The sequence below is a fragment of the Theileria equi genome, chromosome 3 (assembly GCF_000342415.1).
Source record: "Theileria equi strain WA chromosome 3, complete sequence".
NCBI lineage: Eukaryota > Apicomplexa > Aconoidasida > Piroplasmida > Theileriidae > Theileria > Theileria equi.
In genome coordinates, this window is record NC_021367.1 from 163,556 (window position 1) to 188,227 (window position 24,672).

Sequence of the window (24,672 nt, forward strand, 5' to 3'; positions counted from 1 at the left end):
GTTAGATGAGCTGGAAGGAAGTTGTTGAGAAGATAGATCAACAATAGCATCTTTAGCAGCCTTTTGTTCAGGAGGTGAAACAGAGTTTTCAGAATTTTCTTTACCTCGAGGTTATTGAGCGGGAGCTTGTTCATCAGATTTAGCACTATCATCAGCATCACCAACAACAGATCTTTCTTGATCTCCTTCTCTATCATACTTTCCTCTTTCACCACCTTGACCAGGTCCCTGAGGTCCAGAAGGACCAGGATCATCAGCACCTTTTGCTGCAGATGAGTTTTCATCATCACTAGATGCTTCATCCTTGTCATCAGCACGTGCTAGTCCTTGTTTACTAGTCCTCGGAGTACATTCTTGTAAGCCACCAGTACCACGTTTTTTACCATCTCAGACTCACTCTCAAATATTCGGAATTTGCTCCCATTCCATACATTCCCTTTTACCGTTATAAAATTGTATATACTAAACCTCTCGTGAAGCTGTAAAGCGTCCATGGTCGTCCTGCATCCTTATTTCGATACAATTTCCCGTTAATCCGATAGGTTACAATAGTATCAAACCATCTATCATCCATTTAAATGAACACGATGCCTCCAATGCGGAGCATGTAGCAGATTTGTGACCCATTAGGAACAGCACCCGGAAGAGTGGAGTCTTTTGCTCCTAGTAAAGTGCGTTTTATCTACTATTTTACAACTATAGACACTAATTCACCCATTAAAACACCTGTGGCGAGTTACGCATTAAAGACTCTTGTCGCAAATAAATCGTCAGTTCTGCTTGGAGTTTGCTCTATACAAGGTTACCCTTAGGATCACGCCTAGACTATAGCGTTAAATAATGTATATATCAAGAAAGTGTAACCAGAATCCGCAATAGAACACTCCTCGTCCAATAGCGACGACGGGACTCGAACCCGCAATCTTCGGTTCCGAAGACCGACGCCTTATCCATTAGGCCACACCGCCTCGTCCGAGAGGGGCAATTTTTGTGGTCATCCTCTAATATTTAGCTTTTAGATTCCTATTTTATTGCGTTTATTATTTAAGCAAATTAAGTATAAAGGTTACAAGAGAAAATTTTATTATATCACGAAATGAGCCTATATAACTAAGTGTAGACAAATTTACGTATTTTAGAGCCATTAAAAGGAGAGTATAGAAATAAACAACAGAATATGGACAAATATTGGAATTTGTAATGTAAATTAGAGGGGCGCCCCGAGACGGCGTGGCCTAATGGATATGGCGTCGGTCTACGGAACCGAAGATTGCGGGTTCGAGTCCCGTCGTCGTTACTCTTTTTCCAGTGTCTTTTGGGGGGACCCTTTTACGTTATCCCTACATCTTACGTCTAGAAGCTGACCATAACGTAGCTACATAATACTTCTAAGCCCATCAGTCGGTGCAAACACCCAAGTACCCATTCGCCGCCTGCCATTTGTTTTATACTGCAAATGTGAATCCAAAAGGCGTTTATTGTGATTCTAAATTTATGCTTTACCAGGAAAATCGATAATAGAGGCACATTTGTGGATGGGACCTGGAAGATGCGTCCCTAAGCGACACATGAACAAAAGGTTTTACCAAGAAAGCCTCTTGTGGACATAAATATCGTCGGAAAACGCAATAGATAAGGACAGTCGTACGATGAAGCAGACTCTGTCCGTATAAGGACAAATTCGGTCTATTTCTCTAGTTGCAGCTCCGCTCATGCCACCAGTATTCTTCAAACCCCCTCTACCGGTTAATCACAAGGCTCCCAAGGGTAGGATTGTGCCCTTGACTAAACCGGATATCAGACTTGGGAAATGCCTGGTCACACTGACGCCCAGACGTATAAAGGCTGAGGCTCTGGAAAAGGTACGTTTGGCGCTTAGAAGAGTACTCAAGAAGAGGTGCGAAAGGATTGTAGATGTACATGCTACATACCCCGTCACCAAGAAGCCAGACGGTGTTAAAATGGGTCAAGGAAAAGGTAAAATTGATCATTACGTAGCACGAGTTCCAGCAGGTAAGAATGTGTAGTATATGAACAGGGAAGTATGAAAGCGTAGTAATGTAGTCCATAAGAGTCATTAGTGTGTCCATACTGTAAGACAGTGAGGGAGGATGAATGATTGTCTGAAGACTAATGGAGGATGTACTATAACCTAATTTGAGGCATATAAGCTGGCATAGATATCAAGCACAAATGCCAACCTAGGAATAAGAAAAGAGGGAAGGGTATAGATACAAAGGAACCTGTGCCAAGCATGATTTGCGGGTATCATTGAGAAAGGTATATGTCAATGATGAGAAGACTGATTACAAAGCATGTGAACATAAAAGGGATGGTATATTTAGAATCCTTAGCCTAACATACGATAACCATGATCTCACTGATGCAAACGATGGGTCCATCAACCTTGCAAAAAAACACAATATAAAAGAGCTATCTACATACTATCACAAAACATACGACAGTAATAATGACATCATAAGGAAACCTCTTATACTTAAAATCCAAGATGAAGGCGGTGAGAATCACTGGTATTCCAATGCGGATGCAGATAAAAATGAACAAGATGAAAATGAATGGTATAAAGGAAAACCAAATACTAGATGGAAACTGATCCAAAGTGAAGATGACTTTCCTACTCATTACCCATGGAAAGGTGGAAGTAAGTTTACTAAGAAGCTAAATGATCTCACGTGCGAACTCCACAATCTTCACTACGTTGATATTTCCAGGGATGAGAAACTTGCTACTTACCACTCTTGTTCTGTCTGTAGCAATTACAGCGTTACAGTTACTAAAGAGAACAGTAATGTTGAAGGATATACCAAGTACAAACATGAATATACTACTAACGCAAACTCCATTAAGTATGGAAATACTCTTCTTAAGTTGAAAGATGAAGGGGTTGAGGATGAGGAAATTCCACTTGATAGTGACAAAATTCGTCAACTATTCGTCCATTACTGGGAAAAGGACACAGAACATACAAAACCTCTATTCATGGAGGTATATGTTAAAGGTTTTGATACTACAGTTCCTGTTAGTAATAACGGCGAAAAAGGTAATAGTAAGTGGACTATGATAGAGGAAGCAGGACCTGTATCTGCAGAGATGCTCCATCAACAAAGATGCGTAGTATACAAACCTGTAGATATAAACATCTCTGAGCAAGCAGGCTATCCTAACTCATATTGTAAAATAAAGCACGGAAAATGCCTAAACGATAGGTGTAATGGCCGCATAAATGTGGAACCGTACAATAAGTATAAGATACCGGATGAGTATTCTGCTTACCGACATATTCACAATACTAGAGAGCTGTTAACCATCACTGGTTTCAAAAATGGAGATAGGCTGGACGAGAAAAAACCTCCAATATGGGATGTTAAAGAGGTAATCGTTTTCTTTCCCAAGTGTGAGAAAAATCTTAGTGATAATACTACCGAAACTCCTCTTCTGATCTATGTTAGCAGTAATAATGAGGATGGAGCGACTCATAAGTGGTACAGTAGGACTAAGGGGGATAAGGGTGGTATTGAGTGGAAAGTGGAGAATGGACTAGGAACTAATCCCCCGGATAAAGCTTTTGAGGATGGTAATCTTCTTGTAACAACTCTGAATAGGATTAGGGGTGATCTTGAACTTAAGTGTCCAGAAGATATCAAAAGAGAGCTGGAGGAGCAAGAGAAAGCAATAAAGGAAAAAGAAGCAGAGGAAAAACGAAATAAAGAAATAGCTGCACTCAAAGCTAAAGAATGCACTATTGGAGAGCTATTTAAAGCTCTTGGGGATGATATAGCTCCTGTACTAGGTACATCTGTTGTAGCTAGTGTAGCTGGACTGTATGGTACAACCGTAGCTCTTGAACTGGTTAAGGATCTTATTCCTACTTCTGTGGCTCAACTTGGATCTGGTAAAGATAGTAGAGATTCTGGACATCAAGAGTATAAACAACTACAATCACGAGCAGATTCCGATGAAAATGGTGGTGGAGTACCAGGGCCAGAAGACCAAGAAGCTCCTCCACCACTTCCAACATCTACTGAAGCTAAAGCTGAAGACTCTACTGCTTTTGAAGTTATTCCTGATGCTCCCTCAGCAACTTATTCGAGGATGGTATTTGAGGAACATGGTAACACTATGAAACACACTATGTATGGAAATTTCGTTAAGGAATATCACAACACTATGAAAGACATACGTGGATATGGCTCTGATGTTGAAACATATGAGGCTGCTCCTGAAGTTACAGTTCCTATCGACGTATCTGTACTTCCTGAAGCTCATCAAGCTGAAGAAGCTGCTTCTGGTAAACCTGGATCTACTGATATTCACGCTGAAGGTGGTGAAGATACTCGTGCTGAAAAACTTGCTGGTCAAGATGCTGGTGATTATCAGACTGAAGTTACTCAAGAAACTAAATCTGAGGATACTCCTCAATCTAATGTCTCATCTGAACCTGCTCCACCTGCTGAGGCTCAACCTTTTACTGGTGCTAGTGCTGCTAAATTTGGTGGAGCAGGTGAAGCTCATATTTCTGCTCATAAAGCCTTAGACCTTTCTCCTCCTGTAACTCTTCCGCTCTCTCCTCCAAACTCTAATCAAGATATTATTGAGACTACCATCTCCGTAACTACGGGGGTTCTCGGTACTTCTGCCTTGGCTTGTTTCGCGGGATGGAAACTTTATAATCGCTATAAAGGAGACCCTTTGGTACGTAACTTGCTGTTAAGAAGTACTACAATTGATAAAATGTTAATCAGGATAATGTATATGGACCATAAAATCCCTAGGTTTATTTCAGTCACAATTATATCCAAAGAACTCCTACACTCGCTTAACAACATCATTTAGCCTCTTCATGCATATTCTAGATATATAGACAAATATACAGTAAACACGAATATATAGGATATCCGATAATCAGATTGCCACAGTTGAGTCCATTTCTACCGGGAGAACGACCAATTTTTATCGCACTAGAGAGAGTTGTTGCAAATCTACCAATTTCTTGCAGTTTTAGATCACAAAATAATCACTTTAAAGTGGATGATCCAAAAAAGGCTGCCAAAGATAAACTAGAAAGGGATTTGGAAAAGAAGAGAGAGTTGTTAAGGGAAAGATTTTCCATGAATATACGAGCGTAACACTGCTATATTATTCATAGGAAAACTATAGGGTATATCCATCTAATTTCCAACATTTATAACTTCACTAACCTCTTTTGAATGAAGCCTTGATTAAACATCTACATCTCACGATTATAAAAATGAAAAGAGGAGTTGGCTATTCTAGGGTTCTCAACAGAAATCGTGATAGGGATCGAATTGAAAAGGTTTCTGGAAGAATTCTGGAAGAGAAGCTAGATTCATTGGCAAATGTTTGCAATGATTTGCAAGAATCCTTAAAAACTTTCATAAAGAAACACAAGAAAAACATTAACCAAGACCCAGAGTTTAGGCTCAAGTTTTTGGAAATGTGTAGCCTTCTGGATGTAGATCCTCTGTGTAGTAATAATGGTTATTGGAGTAAAATATTAGGACTTTCATCCTTCTATACAGAGCTTCTGATGAAGATCTTGGAGATTTCCATCAACACAAGATTTGTAAATGGAGGGTTATGTAGAATCAACACTATTCTCTCTATTCTTTCTGTAAAATACAATATAAATACACAAGATATAAAGCGTGCAGTTGAAATGTCAAAAATATTTGGAGAGTCTTCTGCGAGAATTCTCTCTATAGGTGGCGAGACATTTGTCGTTACTTCATCCATTAACATGAACACAGACCATATAAAGGTACTAGATTTTGCTTCAAAAGTGAAAAGGGGAATTTCAATTCAAGATGTATCCAGTGAACTAAATTGGACCAGAGAAAGATCGTTTACTATTTTAAATTTCTTCATCCAACAACAAGTAGCGTGGATCGATTTAAACATGCAGAACGAGGTGGATAGTTGTATTATCTTATCCAATGCAAACACGTTGTACTGGTTTCCCAGTTTTTTGGAAATTTGACCCAAGTTTTAATCTTAAACTACATGTTAATTATTTACAGGTGTACGTGCGATTCCGAGATACGCTAGCCTTCCTTTAGTTAAATATTGTGAGTTTACAGGGCTTTTAATTTTTCTTCTAAAGATGTCAAGGGCACAATTAACCGTTTTAATATACTTCATAGTCTCCCATGGGTTATGCGAAAGTATTCAAACCATAGACGTTGGTAGGCCAGTTGATCCAAATGTATTCGGAATCTATGAGAATGTCAAGAATGGAAGATATTACACTATAAGCTACACTACGCATAGTAACTACGTTATTATGAGAGTGATAGATGAAGGTGTGATAATATGGCAGAGCTCTGAAGGGGATACAATTAGTGATTTTTATTTCGACTCAAAATACGTTACTCCAAATTTTTTTCAGATTCTTGTAGTTGGTCGTGCAGGAGCATACACCCTTAACTTTGTCAAGGCTCTAGATAAGTGGGAAATGGTTGATGGTCAATACGATGTTTCAGAGATTTTCAAGAATCCATCGGATTACACCCTGAATATCCTTGCCCTTGATAGCAACATCGCAAAGGTCAAAATGGAAGCTCTTGTCTCTGTTCACAAACAGGAGAAGGATATTTCTGTAGAACTAACTTATAGGTCAACTGAAGGAGTTAATTCCTCTTCTCACCAGAATAAAGATGATGTCTTCACAATACCCGTAGATTTCTACCATTTAAGCCCTGCAGTAAATGTTATAAAAGTGTACCATGGTCAAGTGCCAATTTGGGAACACGAGGGAACTGAGATTTGTACCTCGGTAAAGATTTTCCATTTACAGTCCTGCATGCCCGTTGTTTTACGCATAGAAGATGTGAACATTCTGAAGTACGAGTATAGGCTTCAAGAGGATGGCAAATACGGCGCAATCACAGAGGAAGATTTTATTGAACTAATCAAGAAAGAGTTTAGAGGTAAGGTTTCATTAAATGCCAATAATGGAAATGCAGAAATGTATAACGCTAAAAATGGGAATGAAGATGGCTCAAAAACCTCTGGATTCAGACAGCCTACATTTATTTTTCTCACAATGTTATCGATTCTCTGCATTAAATGATAGTATAATCCATAAATACCCAGGCCTAATTTCTGTCATCCTGAGTCTGTGTACTTTTGAGCCATTATGTACACTGTGATTTTGAACTCACCCTAATGTTTTGACTTTTGGAATATTTCCAGGCTATAATGACGAGGTAGGCGATGACCTAAGATTGCAAAATGAACATCATTTATATAATAATACTCTGGTACGGTTCCACCGCAAAGGATTATCGTACCGTCATATTCAACATAAATGCACCCGTAGATGAAAAGTCGTTATACCTTCGGTTTATAGATTACAAGTTTTTTCAAAAATACTCCTACACTCCCAGGCCAAAGTGCAGAGTAACTGCGGTTATAGATGGCAGCTTTCTCATATGGGAGACGAACCCTGATGAATTAGTCAGCAAGATTGATCTGGACTCTAAAAAGATACGGCCAATTTTTATTACCGTTTATACTTTACCTAGTGTAACACAGCCCTCCACGAATGACCACGGAACACAGATTGGAGACCAAGAAGCTATAGATGGCGCATACAAAATCTACTACTTTATGAAGGTCAAGAACGAGTGGGAGCCCTTGAATGAGGAAGAATATTCTCAGACATTCTACGCCACAATCTTGTCCATGGAACCTGAAGAGGTCACTTTGGACATTTCCAGGGGCCTTGAAATGGAAAAGATTTGTCTAGTTGATAAAAGGGAGGTGGACACATCCGTAATAGAGGAATGCGAAAATGGAAAAAGGTCCAAAACGCCCCTGGCTAACCCTGTGGGAACAGGTCTAGTAACGATAAATTACTATCCACGTGTAAAGTATAGCGTTTACAACGTGGTTGATGGGAGGGAGATCATTTGGAATTCGACCTATGATGATCAGATTTGCACGTTTCTAAACGTTTACGAAAAGGACGGAGAGGCAGTTCTAGTGGACCTTGTAGCAGAAGACTCCAACTTTCTTAGCCGTGAATACTTTAGAATGGATGTTTCTTCTTCTCCCACGGATGGTTGCGAAGTGAAAAAGTGGAAAAGGATAGAAAATGACGAATACATGCGGATCATCGCCGAGTTATTTGAGTGCAATACTCCCGGAGAAATACATGTGGAAGATGAAAAAGAGGCTCCAAAGCGCATTAACGTACAAGTTGAAGACGTCGGTGACATTTTCCAAGGAAATGTTACGGAGGAGAAGAGGAAGAATAAGCAAAGTTCTGGACCTATAATCAGTAGTTGCCACAAAAGTGAGCTTTTTTGGGTATTTTTACTACCACTTGTCAGTTGCATCCAGTGGAGTTAAGTTACCATGGCGACTTCATGAACGGGTCTTGTACATTTCGCTCAGGAGCTTTCGTGACTATATTCTTTTGAACCACCGAGCCTAGGTTCCTTGAAGAGTTGTAGACTTTGGATTTGCCAAAACGCTCCAGGACCACAGGAATGACGATTTAAGGGAAGAAAGTTTACATTATAGCAAATGCTATGTTATTAGTATGCAAACATGCGTAGTAGTTGCATTATGTTTACTAGTTGACATTTTACAGCTTTTGCCTCAACTCGTTTAAAAACTTTAGAATTTTTCTACATTTCCATGTACTGATTTAATGTGTAATGAGCATTGTTATCTGAAAGTGTTTAGTGTGTAGTCTATGAAGAATGAATAGGTGATGTCGCAAGTCGGGATAATTATCACCACTTACTTCCATTATTTTCTCAACCAGAGGAAATTTCTTCTTACATCCACCGGTTTTCCATTCATAATCTTCAGTCAGTATAAATAATTGAGTAGGATGTTGTAGGCATGGGAATATTGTAGAAATGGACGGGGAGTGTCTACACACTTCTAGAGGTATGGTCAGGATGGCTGGTATAGAGGTACTAACACAGTTTTATAAGGATAGAGAATGTAGTAAATGGTAATGTTAGTATAATGGTAGTTGGAGAAGAAGTATGAAGACGGTAATCTGATGGATAAGAGGAGAATCAGCAATAGTCTGGGCATCGAGTCACTAATTCTGATAGAGGAGTTGTTGGACTATTTCAGTGGAAGGATAGCATAGGATAAGCTTATGAGTAACTCCATTAGTAGCTCTGTAAATTGTATGATGTAGAGATAGAGCTCCCTCATTCACCTGGTGGACTGTGGCAGTTCCTTCAGATAGGTGTAGCCACTTATCCTAGTAGTGGAATTAACAGTAGAGAGAGACTATAAGGACATATGTACATCTTATGGAAAGGATATAAGACACCCTTAAGGATACCCAGTACGCAGTATTCCCTTGGAGGTCCTAACGGAGAGACTGTGGTCGGTTGCCTATCTGCACATAATACTATAGACAGGATGATTTAAGAGTAGCAACATACAGACGCCATAAGAAGCACTGGTTTAAATGCTAAATATAAGGAATAAGACGAACAACAGAGTCAATTTGTAAGGTAGGCGTTTCGGCATCTTTCCAACTTCTTCCATATGCTATACCTGCTCATCCTAAAACAGAGACTACCTGTGAACCATTGTGATCGTCAATCTACACTAACTGATCGATTAGACCGGTGAATGTTGAGGTCTCAATTCTGGCTAAAAACGATCCTAACCCCATCTATTTCTGCATTCCTGGATTCCATTCCCGTTATGCTCTCTTATGCAAATATTCCTATTTGTATAAGACACTAGTTGCTATCTTGACATACAAAGAGTCTAGGAGATGAACATTCTTGTTGCACCGCTGACACACTCTCTCTGATGGTGTGCTAGTTGTTAGAGAGGATTAATGGAATGAAGAGGAGTAGATAGGAGATTACTCAGTCATATGGTCGCATTGATACACTGGTAACATAACGTCTGCTCCTATAATGGATGGGTGCAACAGCCTCTTCACTAGGAATAATCATTGATCTTAAAGAGAAACCAACTGATGATGAATATCATGCATATAGAGGTAGAGGCATTAAAGCCAAAAGATCTGAAGAGCCACAAGGATCTAATTTCTACAAATACACCTATGCGGTTCCTACTGGAGGAAGTTTTACAGTAAAGGAGATCAAAGATGATAATGGTAAAAAGGTTGATGTTTCTGAGCTTAAAGGTGTTCCCAAAGTAACATCAGTTTTTGCCTATTATTGGAGGTATGACAAAACTGGCCAGAAGCCAACAAAGGCCCTCCTGATAGGGGCCACTGCTGGTAGCAGACCTAAGAATAAAATTAAGTATTATGCCAGGGGTAGTGACACTCTTAAATGGTATTCCCCCACCATCAGTTTTTTCTTTTCTAATCAACATCTCACCGGTGAACTTCTTGAGAAGGAACTTGATGACCTTACCTGTGAACATAACAATGCAGTTACCATAAATCTTACCGAGACTCATTCTGAAAATCATCGCAATGGACAGAAGTACTGTTGCGGTTACCATAATAGTAAGAATGAGGCTAAGGTTACTGTGACAAAACAAGAAGTTTCCTGTGGAGAAGGTGGTCACGACTCAATTCATATCCCTTACTTCAAACATGAGATTTACGATGGAAGTAGTAGACTTACAAAGATAAAGTACTACGAAAATGGTAATCAAAGAAAGAGAATTAAACTAAAAGACCATGACTTTCCCATAGATAGCCCGCTGACTCTTTATTTTTTCTACTGCACAGGGAATTATCCAAAATTGATATATATCAATGGTACTGGAAAAAAGCAAGTTAATGGTTGGTTCAAAAAACCTGATAATAGTGATAGTAATGGAGATGAACAGTGGGAAAAAGTTCCTGGTCTCCCCGATAAAGGTCCAGAAAGCATTATAGACTGTGACAAATATAATCAACTTGTGGAGGTACTAAACAAGATTTCTGGATATAACAGCTATCAAAAGTGTCCTGGGCCTAAAGTTTCTGAATCTGATCAACCTGAAGAAACTCCTACTGAATTCAGTACTGAAAAACTTGAAGCCGATTCTCTTGGAACTTCTCAGCTCTCTCGTGATGATTCTACTTGGACTTTAATTGGGGTTTCAACTGGAGTTGGTTTGACCTTTGGCACAGTCTATCTTGTAGGATGGAAACTTTATAAACGTTATAAACAGTCTGACCGTTGGATTAGACAGATCTAATGGAGTACTGCCATGGATGGATATTGAGGAATAATGGAGTATACCGGGGAGAATCTCTAGGAAGGTTTTAGCAGCACTATGGATTCTGGAAATCCATCTGGTTTTGGACATGAAATGTTGATGGCCCATAATTTGTAATGTTATACGGGAAAATACCCGAAAATAGAAACTGTACATATACACTCTTTGTTTGAATTGTAAATATACCAATGCAGTATCACACATTTTAACTTGTACTAGATTTATGTTACTTGGTTATTGTCTACAATTTACTGGCGTCATAGTGCCATATGCCGTCGTTTAGATGGTGAAGCGTCTCGACTCCAACGTCCCTATTCTTGTCTCGTCTGGGTAGGAATGTTGAATGGTGAAAAAACTTACATTTCCTGAGTAGACATTGCAGTTATACCAATAGCGCATGCATGGACCCTTCCATTGGCAGTGATTTGCTGTAGAGTATTTAACATGGTTAAAGGACATACCACAACTGTATTTGCCTCCACTTCGTCCATGTATCCATCTGGAGATGTCAGTCCAGGGCACATAATATTTGAACCCCTCAAGATGAATTTAATGGCGCCACTATCGATTTGCATTTTTGGAAGCAATGGTGGATCTGTAAGTCGATGATGAGTAGAGTTTATAGAATGAATGTGGATGGCTAAAAGTCTCGAAGAGAGAACCAAAGGAATGCGAAACTGGCCCATGCCATCCAAGGTTGCACGTTCAAAAGCAAGGGAAGCAGTCCTATACCATTCAGAGATTCTTAAACATGTTCTGGAACCCCAATGGCCTCCATTACTGGGAATAGAGTCGGTATGGCTAATTGAGCATCAGTGGCAGTGTCTAGGGATGACTGCTCATGCTCATTCTAGTCTTCCCTGGTGGTCACTGGTCCCTCGTTTCTCGGGACTTATCCTCCTAGCTTCGCTAGTAGTTCACCAGTCCTCTGATTTGCTACGGACATTCGGGAGCCCTCTGGACTCCCTGACGGTCGTCCAATGCCGCGCATTCGGCCATCCACTTGTTCGACTGCCTACTGTGCATCAAACTTACACTTGTGTATTAGTCGAAGTGAGGGGATCCAGGGCCCATCCCTCTGCTGGAAAAAGACAATTTCACCACAGACAATGATCAAAGTAATGTGCTCTTGGCTGTAACGTTTTATACCCAGCGTCTATAGATAAACTCACCATTTCGCAGTGTAAACTTGGCTCTTTTTTGGAAAAATCGCGTCAATAGTGTCCTTTAAAATGGGATATTGCTTCACAATCTGTAAAAGTGTGTGTTGGATGCCAATTTATTGACGATATCGGAGGTGGAGCAGGTCACACACAAATTCTCCATCATAAACACAAAAAGTCGTACATTAAGCTTAAGATTCCTCTGCACAGAGGATTTTACCAAGTTTTGCGATATAATGTCCTCAGGTGAAAACTTTCGAACCATTTTTATAAACTGAGCCTGTTGTGTTCTCCAGAGGCATTTCCTACAAGAGCATAAACTCGTGCTTTAGACATCATGTGTCCCCTTGCAAGGGGTATAAACGTGCTACACACCTGTATGAGTTTAATGTAGTCCTTGGGTGTTGTCCTCTTGAAGACCTGCTCGGAAATCAAGTTGGAAGCCTTGACCTGAATGGTTCTGCATTGGGACCAGGGGACCTACCAGGCGACTGTTGTAGAGCGCCAGCGTGTTTAGGATATCTTCATACTTTTTAATCGCTGAGTTAACCTGAAAATGGCTCTTACGGGGTATCAGACAAAACTCACATGTAACTGCAACTTGTTGATTTTCTCATCCTGAAAACTCTCAATTTGAGCCTTGATCTCATTCACTTTGGCGTCGTCTCCAGCGGGAGCGCTGGCAAGAGTTTTGAGGAGCAGCTCCTTTGTTGCCTCGACTGGTTCTTGAGGCTCCTGGGCATCTTTGGGGACCGAGGAATTCTCTTCTATCGATGCCACAATCTCGTTTAGCTTCTGAACAATTGCAGAGACTTCACAATTTTCATCAGCCTCGTCCACCTTGTGAACATCCATTATGCGACTGGCCTCGTTCCACTCTCCCAGCAGACTGTACTTTTGCATTGGCTACCCTCAAACGTACCGAGTCATTGTATCGCAGTGCTCCCTCCAAAGACTATTGTAAACCTCGAGATATTTCTTGTTCTAGACAGTTGTTATCCCACGACGTATGGAGAATGAAGGACCTACCCTTTTGAGTTCGCTAGCGACTCCATAGGGAACAACTTCAACCTGCACAGACTTTATTCAACACATTTAAACCAACGTTCCTCAGTATCTTCTTGTCAAAGTACTTCCAGCGGAATAAACACTTTACCCTGGCGTTCATTGAGTTTACTGCACATGCAATGTGAGGGGAATTACGAGTAGGCACAGACAAGACAAGCAACTCACCGAGTTTCGTAAACATTGACTTGCGTTTGAGGAACTTTTCATCCTTGCAATTCTCTATTGAGCTCCGCAAGAGTTCAGCGTACTGGGATAGCACCTAAGAATGGCCATTTAGAGGCACTAACGATGAACAAACCGCAGTTGTCAAGGATGCAGTGTCCATATTCCTTCCGACATCCAACTTTACGGCCTGTGGAGGCCTGGGAATGCCGACCTTGTCCAAGATAGCGACATCAGTCTCGTATTTAACGTCGTTTATGCAGTCTATGGGTTTTGTTTACAGAGATTAATAGACAAAATGTTCGTGTGTACGATTATTTAGACACTCACCGAATCCCGTGCAGTCAAATTGATACTTTGAGACCGCCGCCACGTTTGCGGGCTCCGCAGTCCTTAACCTCTGCAATTCAGATGTTTTTGGATCAAGAAACGCACCTTTCTAGCTCTGGTCATCTCAAGTTGCCACTTTGCAGACTCTAATGCCAACTGGTGTGCGTGGACGACGACGTCACTTGTAGTGTGTAGGCAGAGGTCACTCCTACTCGCGGAAACGATAAAGTGTATGACTTAGGACGCCTCTATGAGGGTAGTAACTATGATGTATGAGAGCAGATGTGGATAGAGTTGCCCTGCTGAGGGTATATAGCGACAAGCTCCCAGTCTGACTAAGGAGGTACCCGTGACCCAGAGTGAATACTAGGCGATTTAGAGTGAGCGCAGCTCGATATCTACCAGATAACTGACAGACAAACGATTAATCGTCGAGAAATGTCGATGACTTTGTATCCGAATACCTCTCACTTTTGCAAAATTCGAGGCTTTTTCTACTTGGAACCAGAGTGACGTTTCCCAATTTATTGTCCTAGAGCATTTTGAATTGTTGTATTATCACATCCAAGAGGTGAAAATGGCAACTACTTACCAGTACAAGGTCTACAAGTGAGGTTACCTTTATGTTACTAAGCGCATATTCCCTTTCTATTGGAGACTTTAGAGTGTTTATTTGCGATATCAAGTCGTTAAAATCGAAAAATACGAGAATGTCCGGTTTAGACTCTCCACCTCTGTTACCACAAACAATGGATGTTGAGTAAAAGAGAGGGACGAAATTTGCATCTGCCGGATGCATGTAGTCATACGTCTTTAAAAGCTGTAAAAGGGTTTTACATTTGTAATGTGCTAACCTGGCGAGAAGATGGTACTAGTTTGCATTTTGCACCCTTGATGTGTTTCCTAGAAGGGTCCACTGAATCAAACCATTCTCTCATATCCGATACACATAGCCTTAATTTTGTAATGGCATTTCCTAAATATGAGTGTAAATCTGGTGAATGTAAAAGAGTGGAAACTGGGCCAAATATGGATATCACAGTGGTGAAGCGGTGATATTGAAGCTAAATGTTCCTTAGCTATGGAATTTTAGAGTCAATCTTATGTTACTATACCAGTATCCAATATTTAATTTTTAGTGAAGAAGCAAGCCTAAATCAGAGGTATATATCCATGGAAGTACTTCTTAATAGCAAGTTACGTACCAAAGGATATCCACTATAGCGATTATAAAGTTTCCATCCTGCAAAACAAGCCAAGGCAGAAGTACCAAGAACAGAAGAGACACTGATAGAGATAGTCTTAATAATGTTAGTATAATTGTCAGAGCCAGAAGAGTCTAGAGGGCCTTGAGAAGGGCCAGGACCAAGAGAGGCTGATCGAGCTTGTTTAAGAGCTTCTTTAACTTGAGTTTGAGTATCAGCAGGAGAAAGAGAAGGAGATCCTTGAGGACCAGCATGACCAGTTTCAACTTTAGAGTCTACTATAGCTTCACTATCACTACCTCCATCAGTAAGAGGTTGATCTTGAGTAGGATTAGCCTGGTCAGATGAGTTACCAGCATGTTTTTGTTGAGGAGTTACAGGTTGAGCAGAATAGGTATCTTCAGTAGTATCTTTACCAGTAGATTGACTAGTAACACTAGCACCAGAAATATCATTAGCAGAATCAGTATCTCCAAGAGCTCTAGAAACTTCACTATTAGCTCGACTACCATCAGAGCCTAGTCCTTTACCACTTTCAGGTTGATTTCCAAGATGAGCATCACTATCGCCACTACTATGTTGATCGACTCTAGCTTCACCATCAGGTTGAGGAAGATGACCTTTAGCTTCAGCTTCATCACCACTAGCTTTACCATCTTTACTAGTAGCACCAGGTCCTCCAGTAGGAGTTTCATTATCTCTACCGGTATGTCGAATAAGATTACTCTGATCATCTCCACTACCAGATCCTGGTCTTAAAGCACTCCTAGGATCACTACCTCTTTCGCCATCTATAGCGTCCTCAGCCATTTCCTCCACAGAAGTTCCTTGTAGAAGAATCTTAGTCTCAGACTCTGTATCAGGAACCTGGTCAGATAAGTCAGCTGCTGGAACATTACTATTAGAAGATTCAGAGGCAAGAGTTTCAAGTTTAGGAGATTTTATTATCATCTCTATCCTTTTCACCAACTTTACCATCTTTAGCTCTAGCATCTTCATCCTGACCTTCAGCTTCTTGGTCTTCAGATGGATCTAGTTCTTGTACTTCATCGGGTCTTGCTTCGGAATGTAGTTGTGTTTGTGCTTGTTTAACGGGTTTAGGAGTTTGTTGAAAACATTCACTACTGGCTTCAGGGGCGACAGTAGTAAAAATATCCTCAGCCAGTTTAATAGCTCCATCGAAGGCAACAGGTCCAGCTATGCCAGCTACAATAGATCCAAGTTTAGTAAAATGACTGACTGCTTCCGATAGTTTTTCACCAAGGTCTGCTATTCCAATTTCGCTACAAGGGTCATCCGCTTGAGGGGCTTTTTGTACAGGAACAGGAGGCGGTGGTGGAGGTTGTACTACAAGCGCTGGAGATGCTGTTAGTTTCTTTTCTCTTGCCTGTTCTTTCTCTTCTAACTCCTTAATGTCTTCTGGACAGTTAAGCTCTAGTTCCTTCTTAGTGCTCTTGAGAATATCCTCGAGACTATCAACCTTATCTGGAGGGTCACTTCCTAGTTTAGTTTCCTCTTCCCACTTACCACTATTCTTTCTCTGGTACCATTTGTGAGTATTACTATTTCCATCTTCACCATTACTGCCAACATAGACTAGAAGAGGCTTATAATCACACTTTTTAAGGAAGACTATCGCCTCTTTAACGTTCCATATTGGAGGAGTTAACCCCTGAATATGGAGACCATTTTTGAAACCAGTTACGGTAAAAGTCTTAGTTTTATCTCCTTTCTCGTTATAGGTGTGTACTTTGACTATGTAGTTCTTAAGGTTAAGTTTAGAACTGTCGTAATTTTCGACCGTTATTTCATTTGTACAATTATTTCCCACGTCCTTTTCACAGTATGGGTTTTTATACTCCTTCGTCTCGGTGACATCTATGATCACCGGGCTAAAAAGTTTACACTTTTGTTTATGGAGCGCCTTTACGAGTTCTTGGTCTTTGAGTTCAATTTCGTCTTTAGGTTCTATCATAGTCCATTTCTTGTTACTGTCGTTGGTACTTACACTCCTATCATTTCCGTAATGAACTGTAGCACCCAAAGCGGCTACTCCAATAATAAGAGGCTTCTTACGACTCTGGTCTTGGTCCCAGTAGTAGACAGAAAGATTAGGAGTTTGTTGATTGACATTGAGTGAAAGATGTTCATCATACTCATCATCTACATGATCTCTCCATTTAAGAACAACATCTCTGTACCTAATTGACTTATCACCCTGGCTGTAATCATGCCTGTACTTGTTATATCCTTCAACATATCCATCATCGTTCTCCCTGACAGCGGTAACTTTTGTCTCATTGCATGCACAATTATAATCTTGTATTGCACGAATGTTTATGTGGTGGAGATTGCGCAGATCACAGGTGAGTTTAATGAGCTTCTCAGTAAGTTCTTCAGTTGGGGTATACCCACTGTAAAAGTTTTTATCTCCACCTGGGATAATCTTCCATTTAGTATTTTCAGGATCTCCCTTGTTTTCATACCAGTGCTCTCCATCACGTCCTTTGAGTCTGAGTATAAGCGGTTTTTTTATATATTCATCATTTTCATAAGTTTTACTGTAGTAATTGTATACCTCTTTTATCCCAGAGTGTTTAGTGGTAAGTTTCTTTTCACTCTCATCTTTAAGCTCTTGTTCACCATATTTAAGATTTAAAATAGAGAATACCGATGAATAGTGTTTACATTCTTTATATTCACTGTACTTACTTCTAATTGTTCCAAGAAATTGAGTTACATCCCTAGAACATCCGCATTTTCTTTCACTTTTACCCCTAATTTCTTTCTTATGTTTCTGTGGGCATTTGTACTTGATATCTATGCTTGGAGGCATTCATGTTACTCTATAGTATCCCACTTTATATCTCTTAAATAATGTTATAGTAGTATCTTTTTTCAGTATTCACTTTCCATTCATCCTTCCTCACAAGTAGCTCACTGTCAGAGAGACTATCCACAGAACGAGATGAACAGCTATCAACACAGGCTCCTATACGTTGTGTACTAGTCACTTCGCTAATAGAGTCTCTATCACTCTTCTTTAAGCTCCCGCTGGTCGCCCATTCCACAGTGATATACTCCCTAGTCTTGGACGTCGGTAGGTCACCTGTTTCAGTACTCCTTACAGTCGTACTTGCACAGTGAGAAATCCTGCTCTTTTTTAGATTCACCCAGTTCACCATTCATCTGCTTATACAACTTACCGTTTGGAAAACTTTGCGATAGTTCAGTCATGAGATCGATTGCATCCTTCGGATCCAAGAAAAAGAGGACATTCGGTTCATTCTTGAAATTTAAAGTCAAATTCGAGCCATTGTTAGCAACGACCCTGAACACTGGTACATATTCTAGCCCATTTGTGGTATATATCCCATTGTCTATTCCTTTTAGTGTGTGAAGTTTTGGAATCTTTATGGAATTTGCGCATCTTGTGGAAATTAGGGACAAAATAGCAATGGTTGGCCAAACGATGTCACACATTTCGACTTTTGTCCTGAATCTCGCCAAAACGGCCAAATTTATCTTCTATTAGTCATTTCGCTGAAAATTCAACTTGTGGCGAGGAAAATTCCCTCCGTTTGGTTCGGTGGTGGCGCCCACTACACACTCGACCAAAAGACGGACCTCAGAGCCAAAAAATTCGGAGTTTTGGGTCTTGAGAGAATAGGAACATGTATGGAAAGTTCATAGTTTTTGTTTCTCTCGCAGCTTTCGTAAAATGTCTAACAGTCCGGGATTCCAGCAGCTTATACTCTCGTGCTCCGCTAGCTTTTCAGTACAAGTACCCAAACGAGGTTTGTTGCTCACCTGCTTCTCTACATGTCATGTTCTTGAGCATTTGCCGGCCTTCCACCATCCACTTGCTCATTCACCCAAGTAACGCAAATGTGTAGAATGGCTTGGGATTCCTGGGCAGAAACCACAAGTATCCTCACCTCTTGGCCTTCCACAGCGAGGATTGCGACTTTTGCAAGGTAAGTTGCTGTCCCATGAATGCGCTTTGTATGGTATAGCTGTGAATTCTATTGCTCATTGAAATGTAGGACATGGACGTTGTAATTGACAAGGTGGTCAAGGACTGCAAAGTGCACATTGACAAGTTTTACGTTTCAAATGAGGATCACTACAGGGTTTGTCTTGCTCATTTTCCTCATACACTATTCAGCTATTCCTGAAATTAGACAAGAGGACAAAGTGCGGGGGTCTCCCGTTTTACTACAATATGGTCACTCACAGACACATTTGTGGAGCCACAACGTACCAAAATTTGCGTGCATGGGCTGAAAACCGGGATTGCAGGTACTTTATCCCTCTATCAATACACCTTCATGCAGTTCTACAATGCCACCAAATGTAAAGCAAGAAGAGATTGAATCGCATTATAGAGGGACTGGGATATTTGCTAGAATAAACAGGTTCATCCGACAGGTTCGCTTTGTGCATCCATACTGATGATTCACAAACCTTGCAGATTCTGCTAAAGGGTGAAGAAAAGATGCTCAAGAGATTAGACAAATGAATACAGTATCGGCTAACGTTTGGATTTGTGCGTTCATAAATAGACATTACTGTCATCATTACTACAAGACTCCCTGAAGAAGCCAAAGTATACGTTATCTGGATTGTAGCTAGTCGGTGGGAGCCTTGTACTGACAAGACCATAACAAAGCCCCGGAACCACGTCTAGACAATGTATGGTCGTTTGATGCAGTAACATTTACATGCCTTTGGACGGAATTTTACCAAAGCCTTGGATGAAAATCTCGTCTAGACGCTGTCTAAGGGATCTTGTAGGCCATAACTCGTCCGCGGCCGCACCACTCTTTTGGATACTAGAAAAACCTCTAGCATTAGTTCCTAAGACCATACAACGGTTATTCCCGTATTTATTCAACCATATCATTACAATGACATTGAGAAATATGGGCAGAAGAACCTCTAGAGGAATAAGTGGGTCATTGAATAGCCACTGAAGAGCGCTCTACAAAATGCTCCAGCTCCCTCGGAACGCCTCACTGGGACAACAGGATCACTTCCAGGAATAAATGACCTCTTCATGGCTTAGGATAGTCTATGGGCTTGTGTGTGTGTCTGTTGGGTTTAATTCACACATGGGCCTTTTGAATGACCTTATCACCAGTCATTCCAAAGTCACACGTGGTATTCCTGCAAGTTTAAAGTCAAAGGAATGCATAAATCTCTCGTTTGGGATCTACTTATGGGCGGACCCATTTCTTCCGCCCATGTGTGGTGACCTTCCTCATAAATCCGGTCAGTTGAAATTAGACTAAAAGGTCCAGGACCACAGCTTAACGCTAATTTTCTTTAATTTTTCAGATACCTTCTGTCTATCACATCGATAGAAGATCATTACGTCTTATAAAGGATTTATATAGCATCGTCTGATACTCCCGTTTTTTAAAGATCAAGATGGTGGCCGTTATTTCTGCTAATCCCAGTGAGAGGTTGATGGACAATCGCATTGACGATGACGTAGAAGTTGCCGAGGAACAGACCTCCTTCTTCCGTCGTTTTTTTGCCAAGAGACGCAACGTGATCTTTCTCTCCGCCGCTTCATTCCTCTTGCTTGTATTGGCTTCTACCCTTACTGGCATCTTTGTCGCTCGCCACAGGGCCGTTGTTGCGTTCAAGGAAAATCTCACTCAATTCTTGGATGAAAAATTTGTTCTCACCGAGCCCAAAGAACGTGCTTCTCATGTCGAGGAGTTGACTGACTTGTTCAGCAACGGCTACATTAGCGCTGATCATGTTTCCGAGCTTGAAGCTTTGATGGAATTCGACGAATTCAACAAGTTCTACTCCCGCGAGCACGCTGATGCCGATGAGCGCCGTGTTCGTTTCTTGGCCTTCCGTAACAACTACAACGCCGTAAAGGCCCAGACTGGCGAAGAGTCTTACGAGAAGGGTATCAACAAATTCAGTGATATGACTGATGAGGAATTCAATCTCAGATTCCCTGCCCTATCCGTTGAGGAGCTCAAGAAGAGTCTTGAAGTATCAGCATCCGAGGAATTCACTTCTCCAGAACATTTGGATAAGGTCAGAATTGCCAAGGGTCTAGGTGTTGAAGACTCCGTTGATGGTGAAGATCTGGATTGGAGAAAGCTTAATGGTGTCACCCCTGTCAAGGACCAAGGCAACTGTGGTTCCTGCTGGGCTTTTGCCGCTGTTGGATCTGTTGAAAGTTTGTACTTGATCAAAAAAGGTCAGGCCCTTGACTTGAGTGAACAAGAGTTGGTCAACTGCGAAGAAAACAGTAATGGTTGTGAGGGCGGTCTCCCCAACAAGGCTTTGGAATACATCAAGGCCAAGGGTATTTCACACTCAAAGGATCTTCCATACCATGCCGCTAATGAAGAATGCGTAGTGTCATCATCTGACAAGGTCTTTATTCATAGCTTCTTTGCCAACACTGGCTTGGATATCCTCAACAAGTCACTTGTTGTTTCTCCAACAATCGTAGCTATTGCAGCTTCAAAGGAATTTACAGCATACAAGGGTGGTATATTCACTGGAGAATGTGCTCCAGAGCTCAACCATGCTGTTTTGTTGGTCGGCGAAGGCCATGATGAGGCAACTGGCAAGCGTTTCTGGATCGTCAAAAACTCCTGGGGAACAGACTGGGGAGAGAACGGTTTCTTCAGGTTTGAGCGTACTGATGAAGGTTCCGACAAGTGCGACATTCTTGAATTTGGCTTCACACCCGCGTTGAAGTGCCACAGCAAAAAGCTATAGCCGTCTGCTATAAGTTATATATGTATGAATATACATTAGCGTATAAATTAATGCGAATTTCATAGTCAACAAGTAGCTTTGACTCGGTGCGTTTCAGGGTGGAGGTCATAGGTGGTACGTAATATACTTTTCCCTCTCGTGGAAACCAGCGTTCGTCATTAATGACTCGTTACAGCTATGGTTTGCTACATTTTCATATTATTCCATTGATGTTAGTATTTCAAACGCCAATGCGAATATCTATCATGTTAGAGAAAAATTTGATATCCCTAAAGTACCTATTCATCCTCTCATAGTCTGATTCCAGTAAAGTTTTCTTATCTTTAATAATGGTCAAAGCCAATTTTACATTCCTAAAAGCGTTTTCACAAATATTTCGTACATAATCACTGGGAATTTTATCATTTTTAAAATTTGCTAGGGCCACTATACACCTTTCAATTCCGCTATTTGATCCGGCAGCATCCAGTTGTGCAGATTCTGTTAGTTCATTGATACTATGTAAAACTTCTTCCATAGTATTTTTTCTATTTTCCATGATATCGTATGCTCCATGCATAACTTGAGTTCCTTCAGACTTTGGTATTGGGGAAATAAGGGGTGAAGACTCCTCAACCATCTCATTTGCCAAGTAAATTAAGGATTGCGCTCCTTCTTTGTTTTTGATGATTTGACTCATGATATCCGAAAGTTTTGCTCCAAAGGTATCAGCAATTAAAATTATTTCCGCCTTTGAAGAGGATTGTGTTATTTGTGGATTTACAAAACTTTCAGTGGGACCACCTAACAATCTATAATTGTCCATATAATAAGATTCAAACTGAGTCATTCTACCTGCTACCGTTCGGATACACTCAAACTTGATAACCTTATCCTCATAGTCTTTCTCGAGTTCCTCAAGTGCCGGTTTATTCCTCTCCAACATCTCCTTTGCCTCTTGTACTTTGGCTAGAATGGCATCATCACTGTATTCCCCAACCAATACTCTATTTATTTTCAGTATCATAGAGTTGGAATCAAGGTATATCTTGGTAAGTTTTGAAGTTTCAGTCTTTATTAATCTGGAAATTTGCCCCTCTAAGGTATTCAGTTGTTCTTGTCCCCTTTCTGAGGATGTTCTAAGGTGTGCCTCAGCTCCATATGCATTATTTTTGAGCGTTATTACCTCTTTCATTAGCTTATTTCTCTTCACAATAGCATTTATTGCGTCCATAGCGTTCTGTTTTAACTTAGTCTGGAGCTCAGCGAACTGATCTTTTGGAGCAGAATTTTGTGATAAATTAGTTGACCTATAGCCACTATATTCTCCATCCCTAGACGGGTCATATTGTCCTCCGCGTGTCGCTAAGGTATACCTTGAAAAAATAGTGAAAAATGTCAGTCCGAGTATGATGGTATTCATGGTTTCAAGTAGTGTTTATTTCGTTATACAATATATTTCGTGATATTAATCGCTATAGGCTATGTGAATTGTCTGGTTGGGTTTATAGATCTATTATGTAGAAGATGTCTTAGATGCAGGCTGCTGCAACCAAGAGTTATCAAAGAATAATCTTAATACCAAATGATTTGTAAGAGTAACAAAAATGTTTTTTTCATGTTAATCCCATTTTTAATCATTCAATTTTCAAATAATTCATGTTTTTAAACTTCGTCTTTGGTAATATAAATATATAGACGAGTATGTAAACTACGTTTTAAAATCATTCCTGGTGTTTTATACAGGTATTCTGCATTCTAATAAAGTTCCTATTCATCATCTTCGTAAACTATTCTTCCTCCATTCTCATCTGTTATAAAGGAGTATTCTGAGCTGATCCAGTTATTTTCTCTTAAGAGTGACAAAACACAAATCTTTGGATTCATGCCACTTGTATCCAGGATGACAATCTTCTCAATAATACAATCTCTCAGCAGTTCGTCTACCGGGAGGTCGCCATATCTCACCAAGCCAATGTAGGCAGTGTTGATCGATTGTGGCCTTACCCTGAATACCGTCTCTCCAGACGGATCTGTAATGCGTTCAATCTCGTTGGGAAGGTCATTGGAGATTATGTCGATTTCTATATGGTATCTCGTCAGTGGTAGATAATGAGATCCTGGTTCCTTTACAAGCTCGTTAACCTTAGAGATAATTTCCCCGTTGTCCTCTATGCAATAATCAGTGATTCTAACAACCTTTCTCCCATCATCTTCTCTGCAAAAGTATACAAATCTCTCCACAATTAGGTCGTTGTCCTCAGAAATCACTTCCCAGTCATCCATTACATCACCAATTTTGTAATCTTCATGGTAGTCTTGGTCAATCTCATAATAAAATGCGCCAGAAAAGTTTGTTGCCGTAATTATAGCAGGCACCTCCATAGCTATGTCAAGGGTGATTGGAATCCTTTGTGGGTCCTCTTCGACATCTTCCGCATCCTCGAAATCGTTATCAATGACTATAATTGACCTAATCTCCTCAGTTTCGGAGTGTAGATTTCCATAGTCTCCTAGGGCACTCTTTGTAGACAAGAAGATAGTGAGCAGAAGGGGTACTCTCAGAAGTGCATTCATTGTTGTTTGTGGTAGAATGTATAGCGGTGGTATACTAGAGATTGACAACTAGATATGGGGAATAATTTTATAAATTCCTGTGCATCTGCTGCTATAACAACATATTTTTTATGCAAATATAATTCCCTAGTCGTTGCGCGTTTCTATACTTTAGTTTACACAAACACATTGTCATCCTCACATATACTAATGCGGCTACAGTGTTAACAGTCCGC

The 24,672-nt window shown here is 40.5% G+C and overlaps 14 protein-coding genes and 2 non-coding genes across 16 annotated transcripts; 8 read left to right on the forward strand and 8 right to left on the reverse strand.

Moving 5' to 3' along the window:
- Positions 1–111: 111 nt before the first annotated feature.
- Positions 112–574, reverse strand: BEWA_000960 (hypothetical protein; the record flags this gene model as incomplete). The annotated part of the gene is made up of 2 exons (XM_004830300.1): positions 112–320; positions 469–574. 2 exons carry the CDS (start codon positions 572–574, stop codon positions 112–114), a joined length of 315 nt encoding a protein of 104 aa, XP_004830357.1.
- A 321-nt stretch (positions 575–895) lies between these two features.
- On the reverse strand, positions 896–968 carry BEWA_000970. Its single transcript has one exon. It is a non-coding gene; the product is annotated as a tRNA-Arg (tRNA).
- A 256-nt stretch (positions 969–1,224) lies between these two features.
- BEWA_000980 lies at positions 1,225–1,297 on the forward strand. Its single transcript has one exon. It is a non-coding gene; the product is annotated as a tRNA-Arg (tRNA).
- Positions 1,298–1,712: 415 nt separating this feature from the next.
- On the forward strand, positions 1,713–5,147 carry BEWA_000990 (hypothetical protein; the record flags this gene model as incomplete). The annotated part of the gene is made up of 4 exons (XM_004830301.1): positions 1,713–2,013; positions 2,181–2,265; positions 2,346–4,793; positions 4,895–5,147. 4 exons carry the CDS (start codon positions 1,713–1,715, stop codon positions 5,145–5,147), a joined length of 3,087 nt encoding a protein of 1,028 aa, XP_004830358.1.
- A 122-nt stretch (positions 5,148–5,269) lies between these two features.
- BEWA_001000 (hypothetical protein) lies at positions 5,270–6,019 on the forward strand (the record flags this gene model as incomplete). Its single annotated transcript, XM_004830302.1, has 1 exon — positions 5,270–6,019. The coding sequence occupies one exon, from the start codon at positions 5,270–5,272 to the stop codon at positions 6,017–6,019; it is 750 nt and encodes a 249-aa protein (XP_004830359.1).
- Positions 6,020–6,142: 123 nt separating this feature from the next.
- BEWA_001010 (signal peptide-containing protein) lies at positions 6,143–7,111 on the forward strand (the record flags this gene model as incomplete). Its single annotated transcript, XM_004830303.1, has 1 exon — positions 6,143–7,111. One exon carries the CDS (start codon positions 6,143–6,145, stop codon positions 7,109–7,111), a length of 969 nt encoding a protein of 322 aa, XP_004830360.1.
- Positions 7,112–7,272: 161 nt separating this feature from the next.
- On the forward strand, positions 7,273–8,394 carry BEWA_001020 (hypothetical protein; the record flags this gene model as incomplete). The annotated part of the gene is made up of 1 exon (XM_004830304.1): positions 7,273–8,394. The coding sequence occupies one exon, from the start codon at positions 7,273–7,275 to the stop codon at positions 8,392–8,394; it is 1,122 nt and encodes a 373-aa protein (XP_004830361.1).
- Positions 8,395–9,951: 1,557 nt separating this feature from the next.
- On the forward strand, positions 9,952–11,193 carry BEWA_001030 (hypothetical protein; the record flags this gene model as incomplete). The annotated part of the gene is made up of 1 exon (XM_004830305.1): positions 9,952–11,193. One exon carries the CDS (start codon positions 9,952–9,954, stop codon positions 11,191–11,193), a length of 1,242 nt encoding a protein of 413 aa, XP_004830362.1.
- Positions 11,194–11,405: 212 nt separating this feature from the next.
- Positions 11,406–12,642, reverse strand: BEWA_001040 (cell cycle regulator protein, putative; the record flags this gene model as incomplete). The annotated part of the gene is made up of 6 exons (XM_004830306.1): positions 11,406–11,540; positions 11,575–11,642; positions 11,676–11,809; positions 12,250–12,347; positions 12,387–12,466; positions 12,562–12,642. The coding sequence occupies 6 exons, from the start codon at positions 12,640–12,642 to the stop codon at positions 11,456–11,458; spliced, it is 546 nt and encodes a 181-aa protein (XP_004830363.1). The 3' UTR covers positions 11,406–11,455.
- A 2-nt stretch (positions 12,643–12,644) lies between these two features.
- BEWA_001050 (hypothetical protein) lies at positions 12,645–13,232 on the reverse strand (the record flags this gene model as incomplete). The annotated part of the gene is made up of 3 exons (XM_004830307.1): positions 12,645–12,827; positions 12,862–12,927; positions 12,966–13,232. The coding sequence occupies 3 exons, from the start codon at positions 13,230–13,232 to the stop codon at positions 12,645–12,647; spliced, it is 516 nt and encodes a 171-aa protein (XP_004830364.1).
- A 129-nt stretch (positions 13,233–13,361) lies between these two features.
- Positions 13,362–14,060, reverse strand: BEWA_001060 (hypothetical protein; the record flags this gene model as incomplete). Its single annotated transcript, XM_004830308.1, has 6 exons — positions 13,362–13,448; positions 13,483–13,553; positions 13,611–13,704; positions 13,744–13,871; positions 13,938–14,007; positions 14,043–14,060. The coding sequence occupies 6 exons, from the start codon at positions 14,058–14,060 to the stop codon at positions 13,362–13,364; spliced, it is 468 nt and encodes a 155-aa protein (XP_004830365.1).
- Positions 14,061–14,361: 301 nt separating this feature from the next.
- On the reverse strand, positions 14,362–18,702 carry BEWA_001070 (hypothetical protein; the record flags this gene model as incomplete). The annotated part of the gene is made up of 4 exons (XM_004830309.1): positions 18,349–18,702; positions 14,792–14,913; positions 14,530–14,757; positions 14,362–14,469 (listed from the first exon to the last, which is right to left on the reverse strand). The coding sequence occupies exons 1-4, from the start codon at positions 18,623–18,625 to the stop codon at positions 14,362–14,364; spliced, it is 735 nt and encodes a 244-aa protein (XP_004830366.1). The 5' UTR covers positions 18,626–18,702.
- A 114-nt stretch (positions 18,703–18,816) lies between these two features.
- BEWA_001080 (hypothetical protein) lies at positions 18,817–19,664 on the forward strand (the record flags this gene model as incomplete). Its single annotated transcript, XM_004830310.1, has 6 exons — positions 18,817–18,939; positions 19,039–19,119; positions 19,189–19,275; positions 19,311–19,444; positions 19,480–19,573; positions 19,617–19,664. 6 exons carry the CDS (start codon positions 18,817–18,819, stop codon positions 19,662–19,664), a joined length of 567 nt encoding a protein of 188 aa, XP_004830367.1.
- A 749-nt stretch (positions 19,665–20,413) lies between these two features.
- BEWA_001090 (cysteine protease) lies at positions 20,414–21,928 on the forward strand. Its single transcript, XM_004830311.1, has one exon. The coding sequence runs from the start codon at positions 20,576–20,578 to the stop codon at positions 21,899–21,901; it is 1,326 nt and encodes a 441-aa protein (XP_004830368.1). The 5' UTR covers positions 20,414–20,575; the 3' UTR covers positions 21,902–21,928.
- A 193-nt stretch (positions 21,929–22,121) lies between these two features.
- Positions 22,122–23,303, reverse strand: BEWA_001100 (hypothetical protein; the record flags this gene model as incomplete). The annotated part of the gene is made up of 1 exon (XM_004830312.1): positions 22,122–23,303. One exon carries the CDS (start codon positions 23,301–23,303, stop codon positions 22,122–22,124), a length of 1,182 nt encoding a protein of 393 aa, XP_004830369.1.
- Positions 23,304–23,650: 347 nt separating this feature from the next.
- Positions 23,651–24,457, reverse strand: BEWA_001110 (signal peptide-containing protein; the record flags this gene model as incomplete). The annotated part of the gene is made up of 1 exon (XM_004830313.1): positions 23,651–24,457. One exon carries the CDS (start codon positions 24,455–24,457, stop codon positions 23,651–23,653), a length of 807 nt encoding a protein of 268 aa, XP_004830370.1.
- Positions 24,458–24,672: the final 215 nt, after the last annotated feature.

Coding starts and splice junctions, on each gene's coding strand:
- BEWA_001090 (XM_004830311.1), top strand. CDS start 20,576: ATGGTGGCCGTTATTTCTGCTAATCCCAGTGAGAGGTTGATGGACAAT.